Source organism: Cherax quadricarinatus, chromosome 23 (assembly GCF_038502225.1).
Source record: "Cherax quadricarinatus isolate ZL_2023a chromosome 23, ASM3850222v1, whole genome shotgun sequence".
Lineage (NCBI taxonomy): Eukaryota > Metazoa > Arthropoda > Malacostraca > Decapoda > Parastacidae > Cherax > Cherax quadricarinatus.
The window spans coordinates 21,323,597-21,337,122 of NC_091314.1; the positions used below are offsets into that span (position 1 = coordinate 21,323,597).

A 13,526-nucleotide genomic window follows, 5' to 3' on the forward strand; every position below is an offset into this window, starting at 1 on the left:
TGTGTGTGTGTGTGTGTGTGTGTGTGTGTGTGTGTGTGTGTGTGTGTGTGTGTGTGTGTGTGTGTGTGCGTGTATGTGTGTGTGTGTATAAAAGTTGGCTGTCTCCCACCGAGGCAGGGTGACCCAAAAAGAAAATACTTTCATCATCATTAAACACTTTCACCTCGCTCATACATAATCACTGTTTTTGCAGAGGCGCCCAAATACAACAGTTTATAACCATATATAAATATAACGTATCCCTTCAAACTGCCAATATCCCAAACTCCTCCTTTAAAGTGCAGGCATTGTACTTCCCATTTCCAGTATTCAAGTCCGGCTATATAAAAATAACCGGTTTCCCTGAATCCCTTCAGCAAATATTATCTTGCCCACACTCCAACAGCTCCTCAGGTCCCAAAAACCATTCGTTTCCATTCACTATCTAACACGCTCACGCACGCTTGCTGGAAGTCCATGCCCCTCGCCCACAAAACCTCCATTACCCCCTCTTTGCAACATTTTCGAGGACGAGTCCTACCCCACCTTCCTTCCCCTACAGATTTATACGCTCTCCATGTCATTCTACTTTGATCCATTCTCTCTAAATGACCAAACCACCTCAGAAACCCCTCTTCAGCCGTCTGACTAATACTTTTATTAACTCCACATCTTCTCCTAATTTCCACACTCCGAATTTTTTGCATAATATTTACACCACACATTGCCCTTAGACAGGACATCTCCACTGCCTCCAACCATCTCCTCGCTGCAGCAATTACAACCCAAGCTTCACGCCTATATAAGAGAGTTGGTACCACTATACTTTCATACATTCCTTTCTTTGCCTCCATAGATAACGTTTTTCGTCTCCACATATACCTCAATGCACCACTCACCTTTCTTCCTTCATCAATTCTATGGTTAACCTCATCCTTCATAAACCCATCCGCTGACCTGGAGTTTACCTGGAGAGAGTTCCGGGGGTCAACGCCCCCGCGGCCCGGTCTGTGACCAGGCCTCCTGGTGGATCAGAGCCTGATCAACCAGGCTGTTGCTGCTGGCAGCACGCAAACCAACGTACGAGCCACAGCCCGGCTGGTCAGGAACCGACTTTAGGTGCTTGTCCAGTGCCAGCTTGAAGACTGCCAGGGGTCTGTTGGTAATCCCCCTTATGTATGCTGGGAGGCAGTTGAACAGTCTCGGGCCCCTGACACTTATTGTATGGTCTCTTAACGTGCTAGTGACACCCCTGCTTTTCATTGGGGGGATGTTGCATCGTCTGCCAAGTCTTTTGCTTTCGTAGTGAGTGATTTTCGTGTGCAAGTTCGGTATTAGTCCCTCTAGGATTTTCCAGGTGTATATAATCATGTATCTCTCCCGCCTGCGTTCCAGGGAATACAGTTTTAGGAACCTCAAGCGCTCCCAGTAATTGAGGAGTTTTATCTCCGTTATGCGCGCCGTGAAGGTTCTCTGTACATTTTCTAGGTCAGCAATTTCACCTGCCTTGAAAGGTGCTGTTAGTGTGCAGCAATATTCCAGCCTAGATAGAACAAGTGACCTGAAGAGTGTCATCATGGGCTTGGCCTCCCTAGTTTTGAAGGTTCTCATTATCCATCCTGTCATTTTTCTAGCAGATGCGATTGATACAATGTTATGGTCCTTGAAGGTGAGATCCTCCAACATGATCACTCCCAGGTCTTTGACGTTGGTGTTTCGCTCTATTTTGTGGCCAGAATTTGTTTTGTACTCTGATGAAGATTTAATTTCCTCGTGTTTGCCATATCTGAGTAATTGAAATTTCTCATCGTTGAACTTCATATTGTTTTCTGCAGCCCACTGACACGTCAACTCCCAAATATCTGAAAACATTCACTTCTTCCATACTCCCTCTCTCCAATGTGACATCCAATTTTTCTTTATCTAAATAATTTGATACCCTCATCACCATACTCTTATCTATATTCACTTTAAACTTTCTAACTTTACACACACTCCCAAACTCGTCCACTAGCCTTCGCAACTTTTCTTTAGAATCTCCCATAAGCACAGTATCATCAGCAAAACGTAACTGTGTCAATTCCCAGTTTGTATTTGATTCCCCATAATTAAATCCCACCCCTCACCCCAACACCCTAGCATTTACTCCTTTTACAACCCCATCTACAAATATATTAAACAACCATGGTGACATTACACATTCCTGTTTAAGATCTACTTTTACCGGGACGTAGTCTCCCTCTCTTCTACACACCCTAACCTGAGCCTCACTATCCTCATAAAAACTCTTTACAGCATTTAGTAACTTACTACCTATTCCATATACTTGCAACATCTGCCACATTGCTCCTCTATCCACTCTATCATATGCCTTTTCTAAATCCATAAATGCAATGAAAACTTCCCTACCTTTATCAAAATACTTTTCACATATATGCTTTAATGTGAACATTTGATCTACACATCCCCTACCCACTCTAAAGCCTCCTTGCTTATCCGAAATCCTACTCTCTGTCTTACCTCTAATTCTTTCAATAACCCTACCGTACACTTTTCCTTGTATACGCAGTAAACTTATTCCCCTATAATTTTTGCAATCTCTTTTGACCCCCTTTATTATATAAAGGAACTATACAAGCACTCTGCCAATCCCTAGGTACCTTCCCCTCTTTTATACATTTATTAAACAAATATATCAACCACTCCAACACTATAGTCCGCCTGCTTTTAACATTTCTATCATGATCCAGCTAGTTCCATCTGCTTTACCCCGTTTCATTCAACGTAATGCCACACGCACATCCCCCACACTTACATCCTGCTCTTCTTCACTCCTAAAAGAAGTTGTACCTCCCTGACAAGTGCATGAAATTACCGCCTCCCTTTCTTCATCGACATTTAGAAGTTCCTCAAAATATTCCCGCCATCCACCCAATACCTCCATCTCCCTATCTATTAACTCCCCTACTCTGTTTTTAACTGACAAATCCATTCGTTCCCTAGGCTTTCTTAACTTGTTTATCTCACTCCAATTTTTTTTCTTATTTTCATCAAAATTTCTTAACAGTGCCTCTCCCACTATCATCTTCTCTCCCTTTGCACTCTCTCATCACTCTCTTCACCTTTCTTTTACTCTCCATATATTCTGTTCTTTTTATAACACTTCTACTTTGTAAAAATCTCTCATAAGCTACCCTTTTCTCTTTTATCACACCCTTTACTTCATCATTCCACCAATTACTCCTCTTTCCTCCTGCACCCACCCTCCTATAGCCACAAACTTCTGCCCCACATTCTAATACTGCATTTTTAAAACTATTCCAACCCTCTTCAAACTCCCCCCATTACTCATACTTGCACCAGCCCACCTTTCTGCCAATAGTTGCTTATATCTCACCCGAACTTCCTCCTCCCTTAGTTTATACACTTTCACCTCCCTTTTACTTCTTGTTGCCATTTTTCTTTTGTCCCATCTACCTTTTACTCTAACTGTAGCTACAACTATATAATGATCTGATATATCAGTTGCCCCTCTATAAACGTGTACATCCTGGAGCCTACCCATCAACCTTTTTTCCACCAATACATAATCTAACAAACAACTTTTATTACGTGCTATATCATACCTTGTATACTTATTTATCTTCTTTTTCATAAAATATGTATTACTTATTACCAAACCTCTTTCTACATATAGCTCAATTAAAGGCTGTTACGCTCTAAGAATAGACGTAACAAAGGCTACCCATTTTCACTTACCCCTGGCACCCCAAATTTACCTACTACTCCCTCCACAACATTTTTACCCACTTTAGCAATGAAATCCCCAACCACAAGTACTCTCACACTTTATTCAAAACTCCCCACGCATTCATTCAACATTTCCCAAAATCTCTCTCTCTCTTCTCTACACTTCTCTCTTCTCCAGGTGCATAAACACTTAATATAACCCATTTTTCACATCCCTCATTTTACTCCACATAATCCTTGAATTTATACATACATATTCCCTTTTCAACTGCTATAACTTATCCTTCAACATTATTGATAATCCTTCTTTAGCTCTAACTCTATTTGAAACCCCTGACCTAATCCCATTTATTTCTCCCCACTGAAACTCTCCCACCCCCTTCAGCTTTGTTTCACTTAAAGCCAGGACATCCAGCTTCTTCTCATCCATAACATCCACAATCATCTCTTTCTTATCATTCGCACAACATCCACGCACATTCAAACATCCCACTTTGACGGTTTTCTTCTTTTTTCTTTTTAGTAAGCTATACAGGAAAAGGGGTTACTAGCCCATTGTTCCCGGCAATTTAGTTAACTTTTACAACACGCATGGCTTACGGAGGAAAGATTCTTATTCCACTTCCCCATGGATATAAAAGGACAAGCAATAAGAACAAGAACTATTAAGATAAAATAAAAAAAAACTCAGATGAGTGTGTATACATAAACGTGTATATGTATGTGTAGTGTGACCTAAGTGTAAGTAGAAGTAACAAGTAACAAGATGTACCTGAAATCTTGCATGTTTATGAGACAGAAAAAAGACACCAGGAATCCTACCATCATGTAAAACAATTACAGGCTTTCGTTTTACACTCACTTGGCAGGACGGTAGTACTTCCCTGGGCGGTTGCTGTCTACCAACCTACTACCTATATATATATATATATATATATGTATATATATATATATATATGTATATATATATATATATATATATATATATATATATATATATATATATATATATATATATATATATATATATATATATATATGCAAAACAACTAAAGGGAGGAACTGAATGATAGCTCTGGCCTTTCATGTTGCAGGCAACGCTTCTTCAGGAGCTTGCAATTTTGCAGAAGGAATAAATAAACCAGGCAGGCGGATCCAAACATGACCACCGTGATGCAGAACAATCAAGATCCTATATCATTCATTGCAATGAATGTCACAAATGTTGTGTAAAAACTACACAGGACGTTATATCATGGGTCAGAGATCAGCAGGATAAATGCAGAACATAACACAGACATTACATGTGTAATACATCGAGACATGTATGTTTAACTTAAGTCTGTTAAAGAATTTGACAAAGATGAATGTTAAGAATGTAACACTACACAAACCAGAGTAACTTCATGTTAGTTAAACCTTTAACATACACCACAGCTGTAACGTTATTTAGGGGTCCAGGAGCCAACATAGTCAGGTATACACTGTACAGGTGTACACCCTGCAGTGCTTCCTTTTTCTCTACTTACAAATACATTCATCTTATGAATTCTCTGACTTAAAAACCCTTTTCTATGGGCGAAATGTTCTTTAATAAAGGTATCTATTGCTTCTGAGTGCCATTTACCCCAAAATGTATATGCATACGTCTGATATGTGTAACTCTATGAATATGTATTCCTCTTCTTTGCATATGTATACCTCTGCTACGTACATGTATCCCTGCAGATGTGCCGGAGACGCGGCTGCGGGTGGAGGGTGGGCGTGTGGGCGTGGGTGGCGAGTGGGAGGTGAGTGAGGGTGACTCTCTCATCTTCCTGTGTGACGTACATGCTGATCCTCCCGCCTACAACATCACCTGGCTCCTTAACGTGAGTACATGTACACGCCTGTTTACGTTAGTCATGGCTCTGGTGCGTACACATCTGCGTCAGTGGTTGTTCTGGTGTACACACCCATCTGCGTTAGTGGTACACACCTGTCTGTATTAGTGGTGACCCTGGTGTACACTGTGTGCGACAGTGATGTTTGAGTTGTACGCACTCCTGTACGTTAGTGATGTTTGTGGTGTACACACTCCTGTACGTTAGTGATGTTTGTGATGTACACACTCCTGTACGTTAGTGATGTTTGTAGTGTACACACTCCTGTACGTTAGTGATGTTTGTGGTGTACACACTCCTGTACGTTAGTGATGTTTGTTGTGTACACACTCCTGTACGTTAGTGATGTTTGTGGTGTACACACTCCTGTACGTTAGTGATGTTTGTGGTGTACACACTCCTGTACGTTAGTGATGTTTGTTGTGTACACACTCCTGTACGTTAGTGATGTTTGTGGTGTACACACTCCTGTGCGTTAGTGATGTTTTTAGCGTACACACTCCTGTGCGTTAGTGATGTTTGTAGTGTACACACTCCTGTGCGTTAGTGAAGTTTGTAGTGTACACACTCCTGTGCGTTAGTGAAGTTTGTAGTGTACACACTCCTGTGCGTTAGTGAAGTTTGTAGTGTACACACTTCTGTGGGTAAGTGGTGGATCTCGTGTACACCGTATTTATTAGCAACAGCTATGATGTTCATATCTGTATGCGCTAGCGCTGTATGTGGTGTACATACAATTTGCGTTAGTGTTGCATGTGGTGTGTACACCTCTGTGCGCTAATAGAATCTAGTTTACGCACCTGTGTACGTTACTAGTGGTTCGGTTATACACTGTGTACGTAATACGTGTGTGTGTGTTACTGCTGAACCACCTACATCACCTGGTTCTTCAACCTGAGTACACATGTACACACATGTTTACGTCAGTGGTGGCTCTGGTGTGTACACGGGCACCCATGTGTACACCCATGGTGTACACTGCTTCACTCATACACACACACAAGGTATTTCACTTGTTTTCTGGCAGACAATACAAGTCTTCCCATGTATACAACTTTGTCTTCATGTACACTAATGTCTCCCTCATGTACGTCATTTTATCCATGTGCATGTCACTGTTTTCCATGTATACACTACTGTCTTCCCCATGTACACCACTGCCTTCATCTTGTATACACCATTGTCTTTCCCATGTATACACCATTGTCTTTCCCATGTATACACCATTGTCTTTCCCATGTATACACCATTGTCTTTCCCATGTATACACCATTGTCTTTCCCATGTATACACCATTGTCTTTCCCATGTATACACCATTGTCTTTCCCATGCATACACCATTGTCTTTCCCATGTATACACCATTGTCTTTCCCATGTATACACCATTGTCTTTCCCATGTATACACCATTGTCTTTCCCATGTATACACCATTGTCTTCATCTATACCCCTGTTGTCTTCACATATACACCATTATCTTCCCCATGTATATACCACTGCCTTCATGTATACACTACTGTCTTCATGTATACACCACTGTATTTTCCATGTATACACTACTGTCTTGTATACACCATTGTCTCCCAGTGTATACACCACTGCCTCGTATACACCATTGTCTCCCTGTGTATACACCAATATCTTGTATACACCATTGTCTACTTATGTATACATCACTGTCTTGTATACACCATTGTCTACCTATGTATACACCACTGTCTTGTATACACCATTGTCTATGTATACACCACTTTCTTGTATACACCATTGTCTCCCTAAATATACACCACTGTCTTTTCCATTGTCTTGTATACACCACTGTCTCCCGATGTATACAGCACTGTCTTGTATACACCACTGTCTCCCTATGTATACACCACTGTCTTGTATACACCATTGTCTCCCTATGTATACACCACTGTCTTGTATACACCACTGTCTATCTATGTATACACCACTGTCTTGTATACACCACTGTCTCCCTATGTATGCACCACTGTCTTGTATTCACCACTGTCTACCTATGTATACACCACTGTCTTGTATACACCACTGTCTCCCTATATATGCACCACTGTCTTGTATACACCACTGTCTTCCTATGTATACACCACTGTCTTGTATACACCACTGTCTACCTATGTATACACCACTGTCTTGTATACACCACTGTCTCCCTATATATGCACCACTGTCTTGTATACACCACTGTCTTCCTGTGTATACACCGCTGTCTTGTATACACCATTGTCTACCTATGTATACACCACTGTCTTGTATACACCACTGTCTACCTATGTATACACCACTGTCTTGTATACACCACTGTCTCCCTATATATGCACCACTGTCTTGTATACACCACTGTCTTCCTGTGTATACACCGCTGTCTTGTATACACCATTGTCTACCTATGTATACACCACTGTCTTGTATACACCACTGTCTACCTATGTATACACCACTGTCTTGTATACACCATTGTCTCCCTATATATGCACCACTGTCTTGTATACACCACTGTCTTCCTGTGTATACACCACTGCCATGTATACACCACTGTCTACCTATGTATACACCACTGTCTTGTATACACCATTGTCTCCCTATATATGCACCACTGTCTTGTATACACCACTGTCTTCCTGTGTATACACCACTGCCATGTATACACCACTGTCTACCTATGTATACACCACTGTCTTGTATACACCATTGTCTCCCTATATATGCACCACTGTCTTGTATACACCACTGTCTACCTATGTATACACCACTGTCTTGTATACACCATTGTCTCCCTATATATGCACCACTGTCTTGTATACACCACTGTCTTCCTGTGTATACACCTCTGCCATGTATACACCACTGTCTACCTATGTATACGCCACTGTCTTGTATACACCATTTTCTACCTATGTATACACCACTGTCTTGTATACACCATTATCTACCCATGTATACACCACTGTCTTCTATACACCATTATCTACCCATGTATACACCACTGTCTTCTATACACCATTATCTACCTATGTATACACCACTGTCTTGTATACGCCATTGTATACACCACTGTCTTGTATACACCACTGTCTTGTATGCACCACTGTCTTGTATACACCACTGTTTTGTATACACCACTGTCTTGTATACACCACTGTCTTGTATACACCACTGTCTTGTATACACCACTGTCTTGTATACACCACTGTCTTGTATACACCACTGTCTATATATACACCACTGTCTTGTATACACCACTGTCTATATATACACCACTGTCTTGTATACACCACTGTCTATATATACACTACTGTCTTGTATACACCACTGTCTTTTATACATCACTGTCTTGTATACACCACTGTCTTGTATACACCACTATCTTGTATACACCACTATCTTGTATACATCACTGTTTGTATACATCACTGTCTTGTATACATCACTGTCTTGTATACATCACTGTCTTGTATACATCACTGTCTTGTATACATCACTGTCTTGTATACATCACTGTCTTGTATACATCACTCTCTTGTATACACCACTGTCTTGTATACATCACTGTCTTGTATACACTACTGTCTTGTATACATCACTGTCTTGTATACATCACTGTCTTGTATACATCACTGTCTTGTATACATCACTGTCTTGTATACATCACTGTCTTGTATACATCACTGTATTGTATACACTACTGTCTTGTATACATCACTGTCTTGTATACATCACTGTCTTGTATACATCACTGTCTTGTATACACCACTGTCTTGTATACATCACTGTCTTGTATACATCACTTTCTTGCATACACCACTGTCTTGTATACACCACTGTCTTGTATACATCACTGTCTTGTATACATCACTGTCTTGTATACATCACTTTCTTGTATACACCACTGTCTTGTATACATCACTGTCTTGTATACATCACTGTCTTGTATACATCACTTTCTTGTATACATCACTGTCTTGTATACATCACTGTCTTGTATACACCACTGTCTTGTATACACCACTGTCTTGTATACACCACTGTCTTGTATACATCACTGTCTTGTATACATCACTGTCTTGTATACATCACTGTATTGTATACACTACTGTCTTGTATACATCACTGTCTTGTATACATCACTGTCTTGTATACACTACTGTCTTGTATACATCACTGTCTTGTATACACTACTGTCTTGTATACATCACTGTCTTGTATACACTACTGTCTTGTATACATCATTGTCTTGTATACACTACTGTCTTGTATACATCACTGTCTTGTATACATCACTGTCTTGTATGCATCACTGTCTTGTATACACTACTGTCTTGTATACACTACTGTCTTGTATACACTACTGTCTTGTATACACTACTGTCTTGTTTACACTACTGTCTTGTATACACTACTATCTTGTATACACCACTGTCTTGTATACACTACTGTCTTGTATACACTACTGTCTTGTATACACTACTGTCTTGTATACACTACTGTCTTGTATACACTACTGTCTTGTATACACTACTGTCTTGTATACACTACTGTCTTGTATACACTACTGTCTTGTATACACTACTGTCTTGTATACACTACTGTCTTGTATACACTACTGTCTTGTATACACCAGTCTTGTATACACTACTGTCTTGTATACACTACTGTCTTGTATACACTACTGTCTTGTATACACTACTGTCTTGTATACACTACTGTCTTGTATACACTACTGTCTTGTATACACTACTGTCTTGTATACACCACTGTCTTGTATACACTACTGTCTTGTATACACTACTGTCTTGTATACACCACTGTCTTGTATACACTACTGTCTTGTATACACTACTGTCTTGTATACACCACTGTCTTGTATACACTACTGTCTTGTATACACTACTGTCTTGTATACACTACTGTCTTGTATACACTACTGTCTTGTATACACTACTGTCTTGTATACACTACTGTCTTGTATACACTACTGTCTTGTATACACTACTGTCTTGTATACACTACTGTCTTGTATACACTACTGTCTTGTATACACTACTGTCTTGTATACACCACTGTCTTGTATACACTACTGTCTTGTATACACCACTGTCTTGTATACACTACTGTCTTCCTCACTGTCTTCGTCATATCCGTCATGAAATATTTGCACTGAAGACCACACCATGTTACTGTCTCCTGATATTCATGAAGTGTCATTAGTGTTGTACACGTCATCACCAATGTACACGTGGTCACCAGAGTTATACACACGTGGGCACCAGTGTTATACACATGGTCACACACGTTGGTACAACTCCTACAAGCCTAGTCACCAGGTATCAACATCGTGGACACGTGTCACTTGAGAGTGATGAAGTTATTCACTATATTGTATTGTAATTTAATTATTAGCGACTTAGAGATAAATTATACATTAGCTCAACACGTACAAGACAGGGCTGGGAACATTATGTAAGGATAGACACGAGGGGACGCAGCACTTCCGGGTTACTTGCATATTTTCAGTGGTGAGAGGCTCTCAACTCAGCGAAATTTCAGATTCTGAGCGTCTGAGGAGAACTGAGATTCTAAGCATCTATGATTCTAAGCCCGTGAGGACTAATTCTTAAGTTAGGTTAGGTAAGGTTTGATAAATTAGACACATGTGAAACTCTTGGGTATCTTTATTAAGGAAACGTTTCGTCACACAGTGGCTTCATCAGTCCATACACAGGAGAAGCTTGAAGAACAGGAGGAGAATAAGGTAATCATTCCCTCAACCTTGAGTCGATGTGGTCAGTCCATCAATCTTGAGGTAAGGTTCGTCAGAAAACAGGACAAGTGTTTCCTGACGCGGGTCTTAGTCACATGATTACCCGCAGCTGGAGTTTTCAGTCATCTGACCGAGGCCTTCCGCTGGCTTACCAGTCCATACTTTAAAAATTATAATTATAATTAAAATCATTAGGATAAGCTTGGCTTTTAGAGAGAGAGGGCCAGTGAACGTTTGTATTGTCTTGTATAACTTCTTCCCTCTGTGTCTTATGTCGAGACATAAGAATAACACTTCCCATACTCCACGTATTCTGGTGTCCTGGGTGTCATGGTGGCCTAGTGGGCAACGTTCTCGAGTCAAACACTTAGTGTCCGTGGTTCAATCCCAGTCTGGATGAAAACACTGGGCGTGTTTCCTTACACCAAGTAGGAATCTGGGGATTAGTTGACTGGTGCAGATCGCATCCTGGGGAAGAAGACTGAAGGATCCCAGTGGAAATAAGACAGTCAGTCCCCGATGACGCACTGACTTTCTTGGGTTATCCTGGGTGGCTAACCCTCCGGGGATTAAAAATCCGAACAAATCTTATCTCGTAACTATAGCTGTCCCAGCTACATACGTCACTGCGTCCACACTGACCACATGTGTCTCCTTCCATGCCAAGCCAAGCGTCCTAAGCCAGCAACCGAGCCTGACTAACTGGGTTAAGTACCTCCTGTTCGAACTCGTTTATTAAAACATAAAATATTGACATTCTAACATTAAAACACCAGAAAAAAAATATCTCACTTCATACGCTTGTCTTCCCCAGGTACACCATTGTCTTCCCCAGGTACATCATTGTCTTCCCCAGGTACACCATTGTCTTCCCCAGGTACACCATTGTCTTCCCCAGGTACACCATTGTCTTCCCCAGGTACACCATTGTCTTCCCCAGGTACACCATTGTCTTCCCCAGGTACATCATTGTCTTCCCCAGGTACACCATTGTCTTCCCCAGGTACACCATTGTCTTCCCCAGGTACACCATTGTCTTCCCCAGGTACACCATTGTCTTCCCCAGGTACACCATTGTCTTCCCCAGGTACACCATTGTCTTCCCCAGGTACACCATTGTCTTCCCCAGGAACACCATTGTCTTCCCCAGGTACACCATTGTCTTCCCCAGGTACACCATTGTCTTCCCCAGGTACACCATTGTCTTCCCCAGGTACACCATTGTCTTCCCCAGGTACACCATTGTCTTCCCCAGGTACACCATTGTCTTCCCCAGGTACACCATTGTCTTCCCCAGGTACATCATTGTCTTCCCCAGGTACATCATTGTCTTCCCCAGGTACACCATTGTCTTCCCCAGGTACACCATTGTCTTCCCCAGGTACACCATTGTCTTCCCCAGGTACACCATTGTCTTCCCCAGGTACACCATTGTCTTCCCCAGGTACACCATTGTCTTCCCCAGGTACACCATTGTCTTCCCCAGGTACACCATTGTCTTCCCCAGGTACACCATTGTCTTCCCCAGGTACACCATTGTCTTCCCCAGGTACACCATTGTCTTCCCCAGGTACACCATTGTCTTCCCCAGGTACACCATTGTCTTCCCCAGGTACACCATTGTCTTCCCCAGGTACATCATTGTCTTCCCCAGGTACACCATTGTCTTCCCCAGGTACACCATTGTCTTCCCCAGGTACACCATTGTCTTCCCCAGGTACACCATTGTCTTCCCCAGGTACACCATTGTCTTCCTCAGATACACCATTGTCTTCCCCAGGTACACCATTGTCTTCCCCAGGCACACCATTGTCTTCCCCAGGTACACCATTGTCTTCCCCAGGTACACCATTGTCTTCCCCAGGTACACCATTGTCTTCCCCAAGCACATCATTGTCTTCCCCAGGCACACCATTGTCTTCCCCAGGTACACCATTGTCTTCCCCAGGTACACCATTGTCTTCCCCAGATACACCATTGTCTTCCCCAGGTACACCATTGTCTTCCCCAGGCACATCATTGTCTTCCCCAGGTACACCATTGTCTTCCCCAGGTACACCATTGTCTTCCCCAGGTACACCATTGTCTTCCCCAGGTACACCATTGTCTTCCCCAGGTACACCATTGT

General features: G+C 41.7%; 1 protein-coding gene across 1 annotated transcript in view; it reads left to right on the forward strand.

The window, feature by feature from the left end:
• Positions 1-13,526, forward strand: part of LOC128685615 (protein turtle homolog A-like) — an 895,009-nt gene that overhangs the window by 740,003 nt on the left and 141,480 nt on the right. Inside the window, exon 6 of the mRNA XM_070088010.1 lies at positions 5,458-5,600. Within this exon, the coding sequence (XP_069944111.1) occupies positions 5,458-5,600 (143 nt within the window). The remainder of the gene's footprint in view (positions 1-5,457; positions 5,601-13,526) is intronic.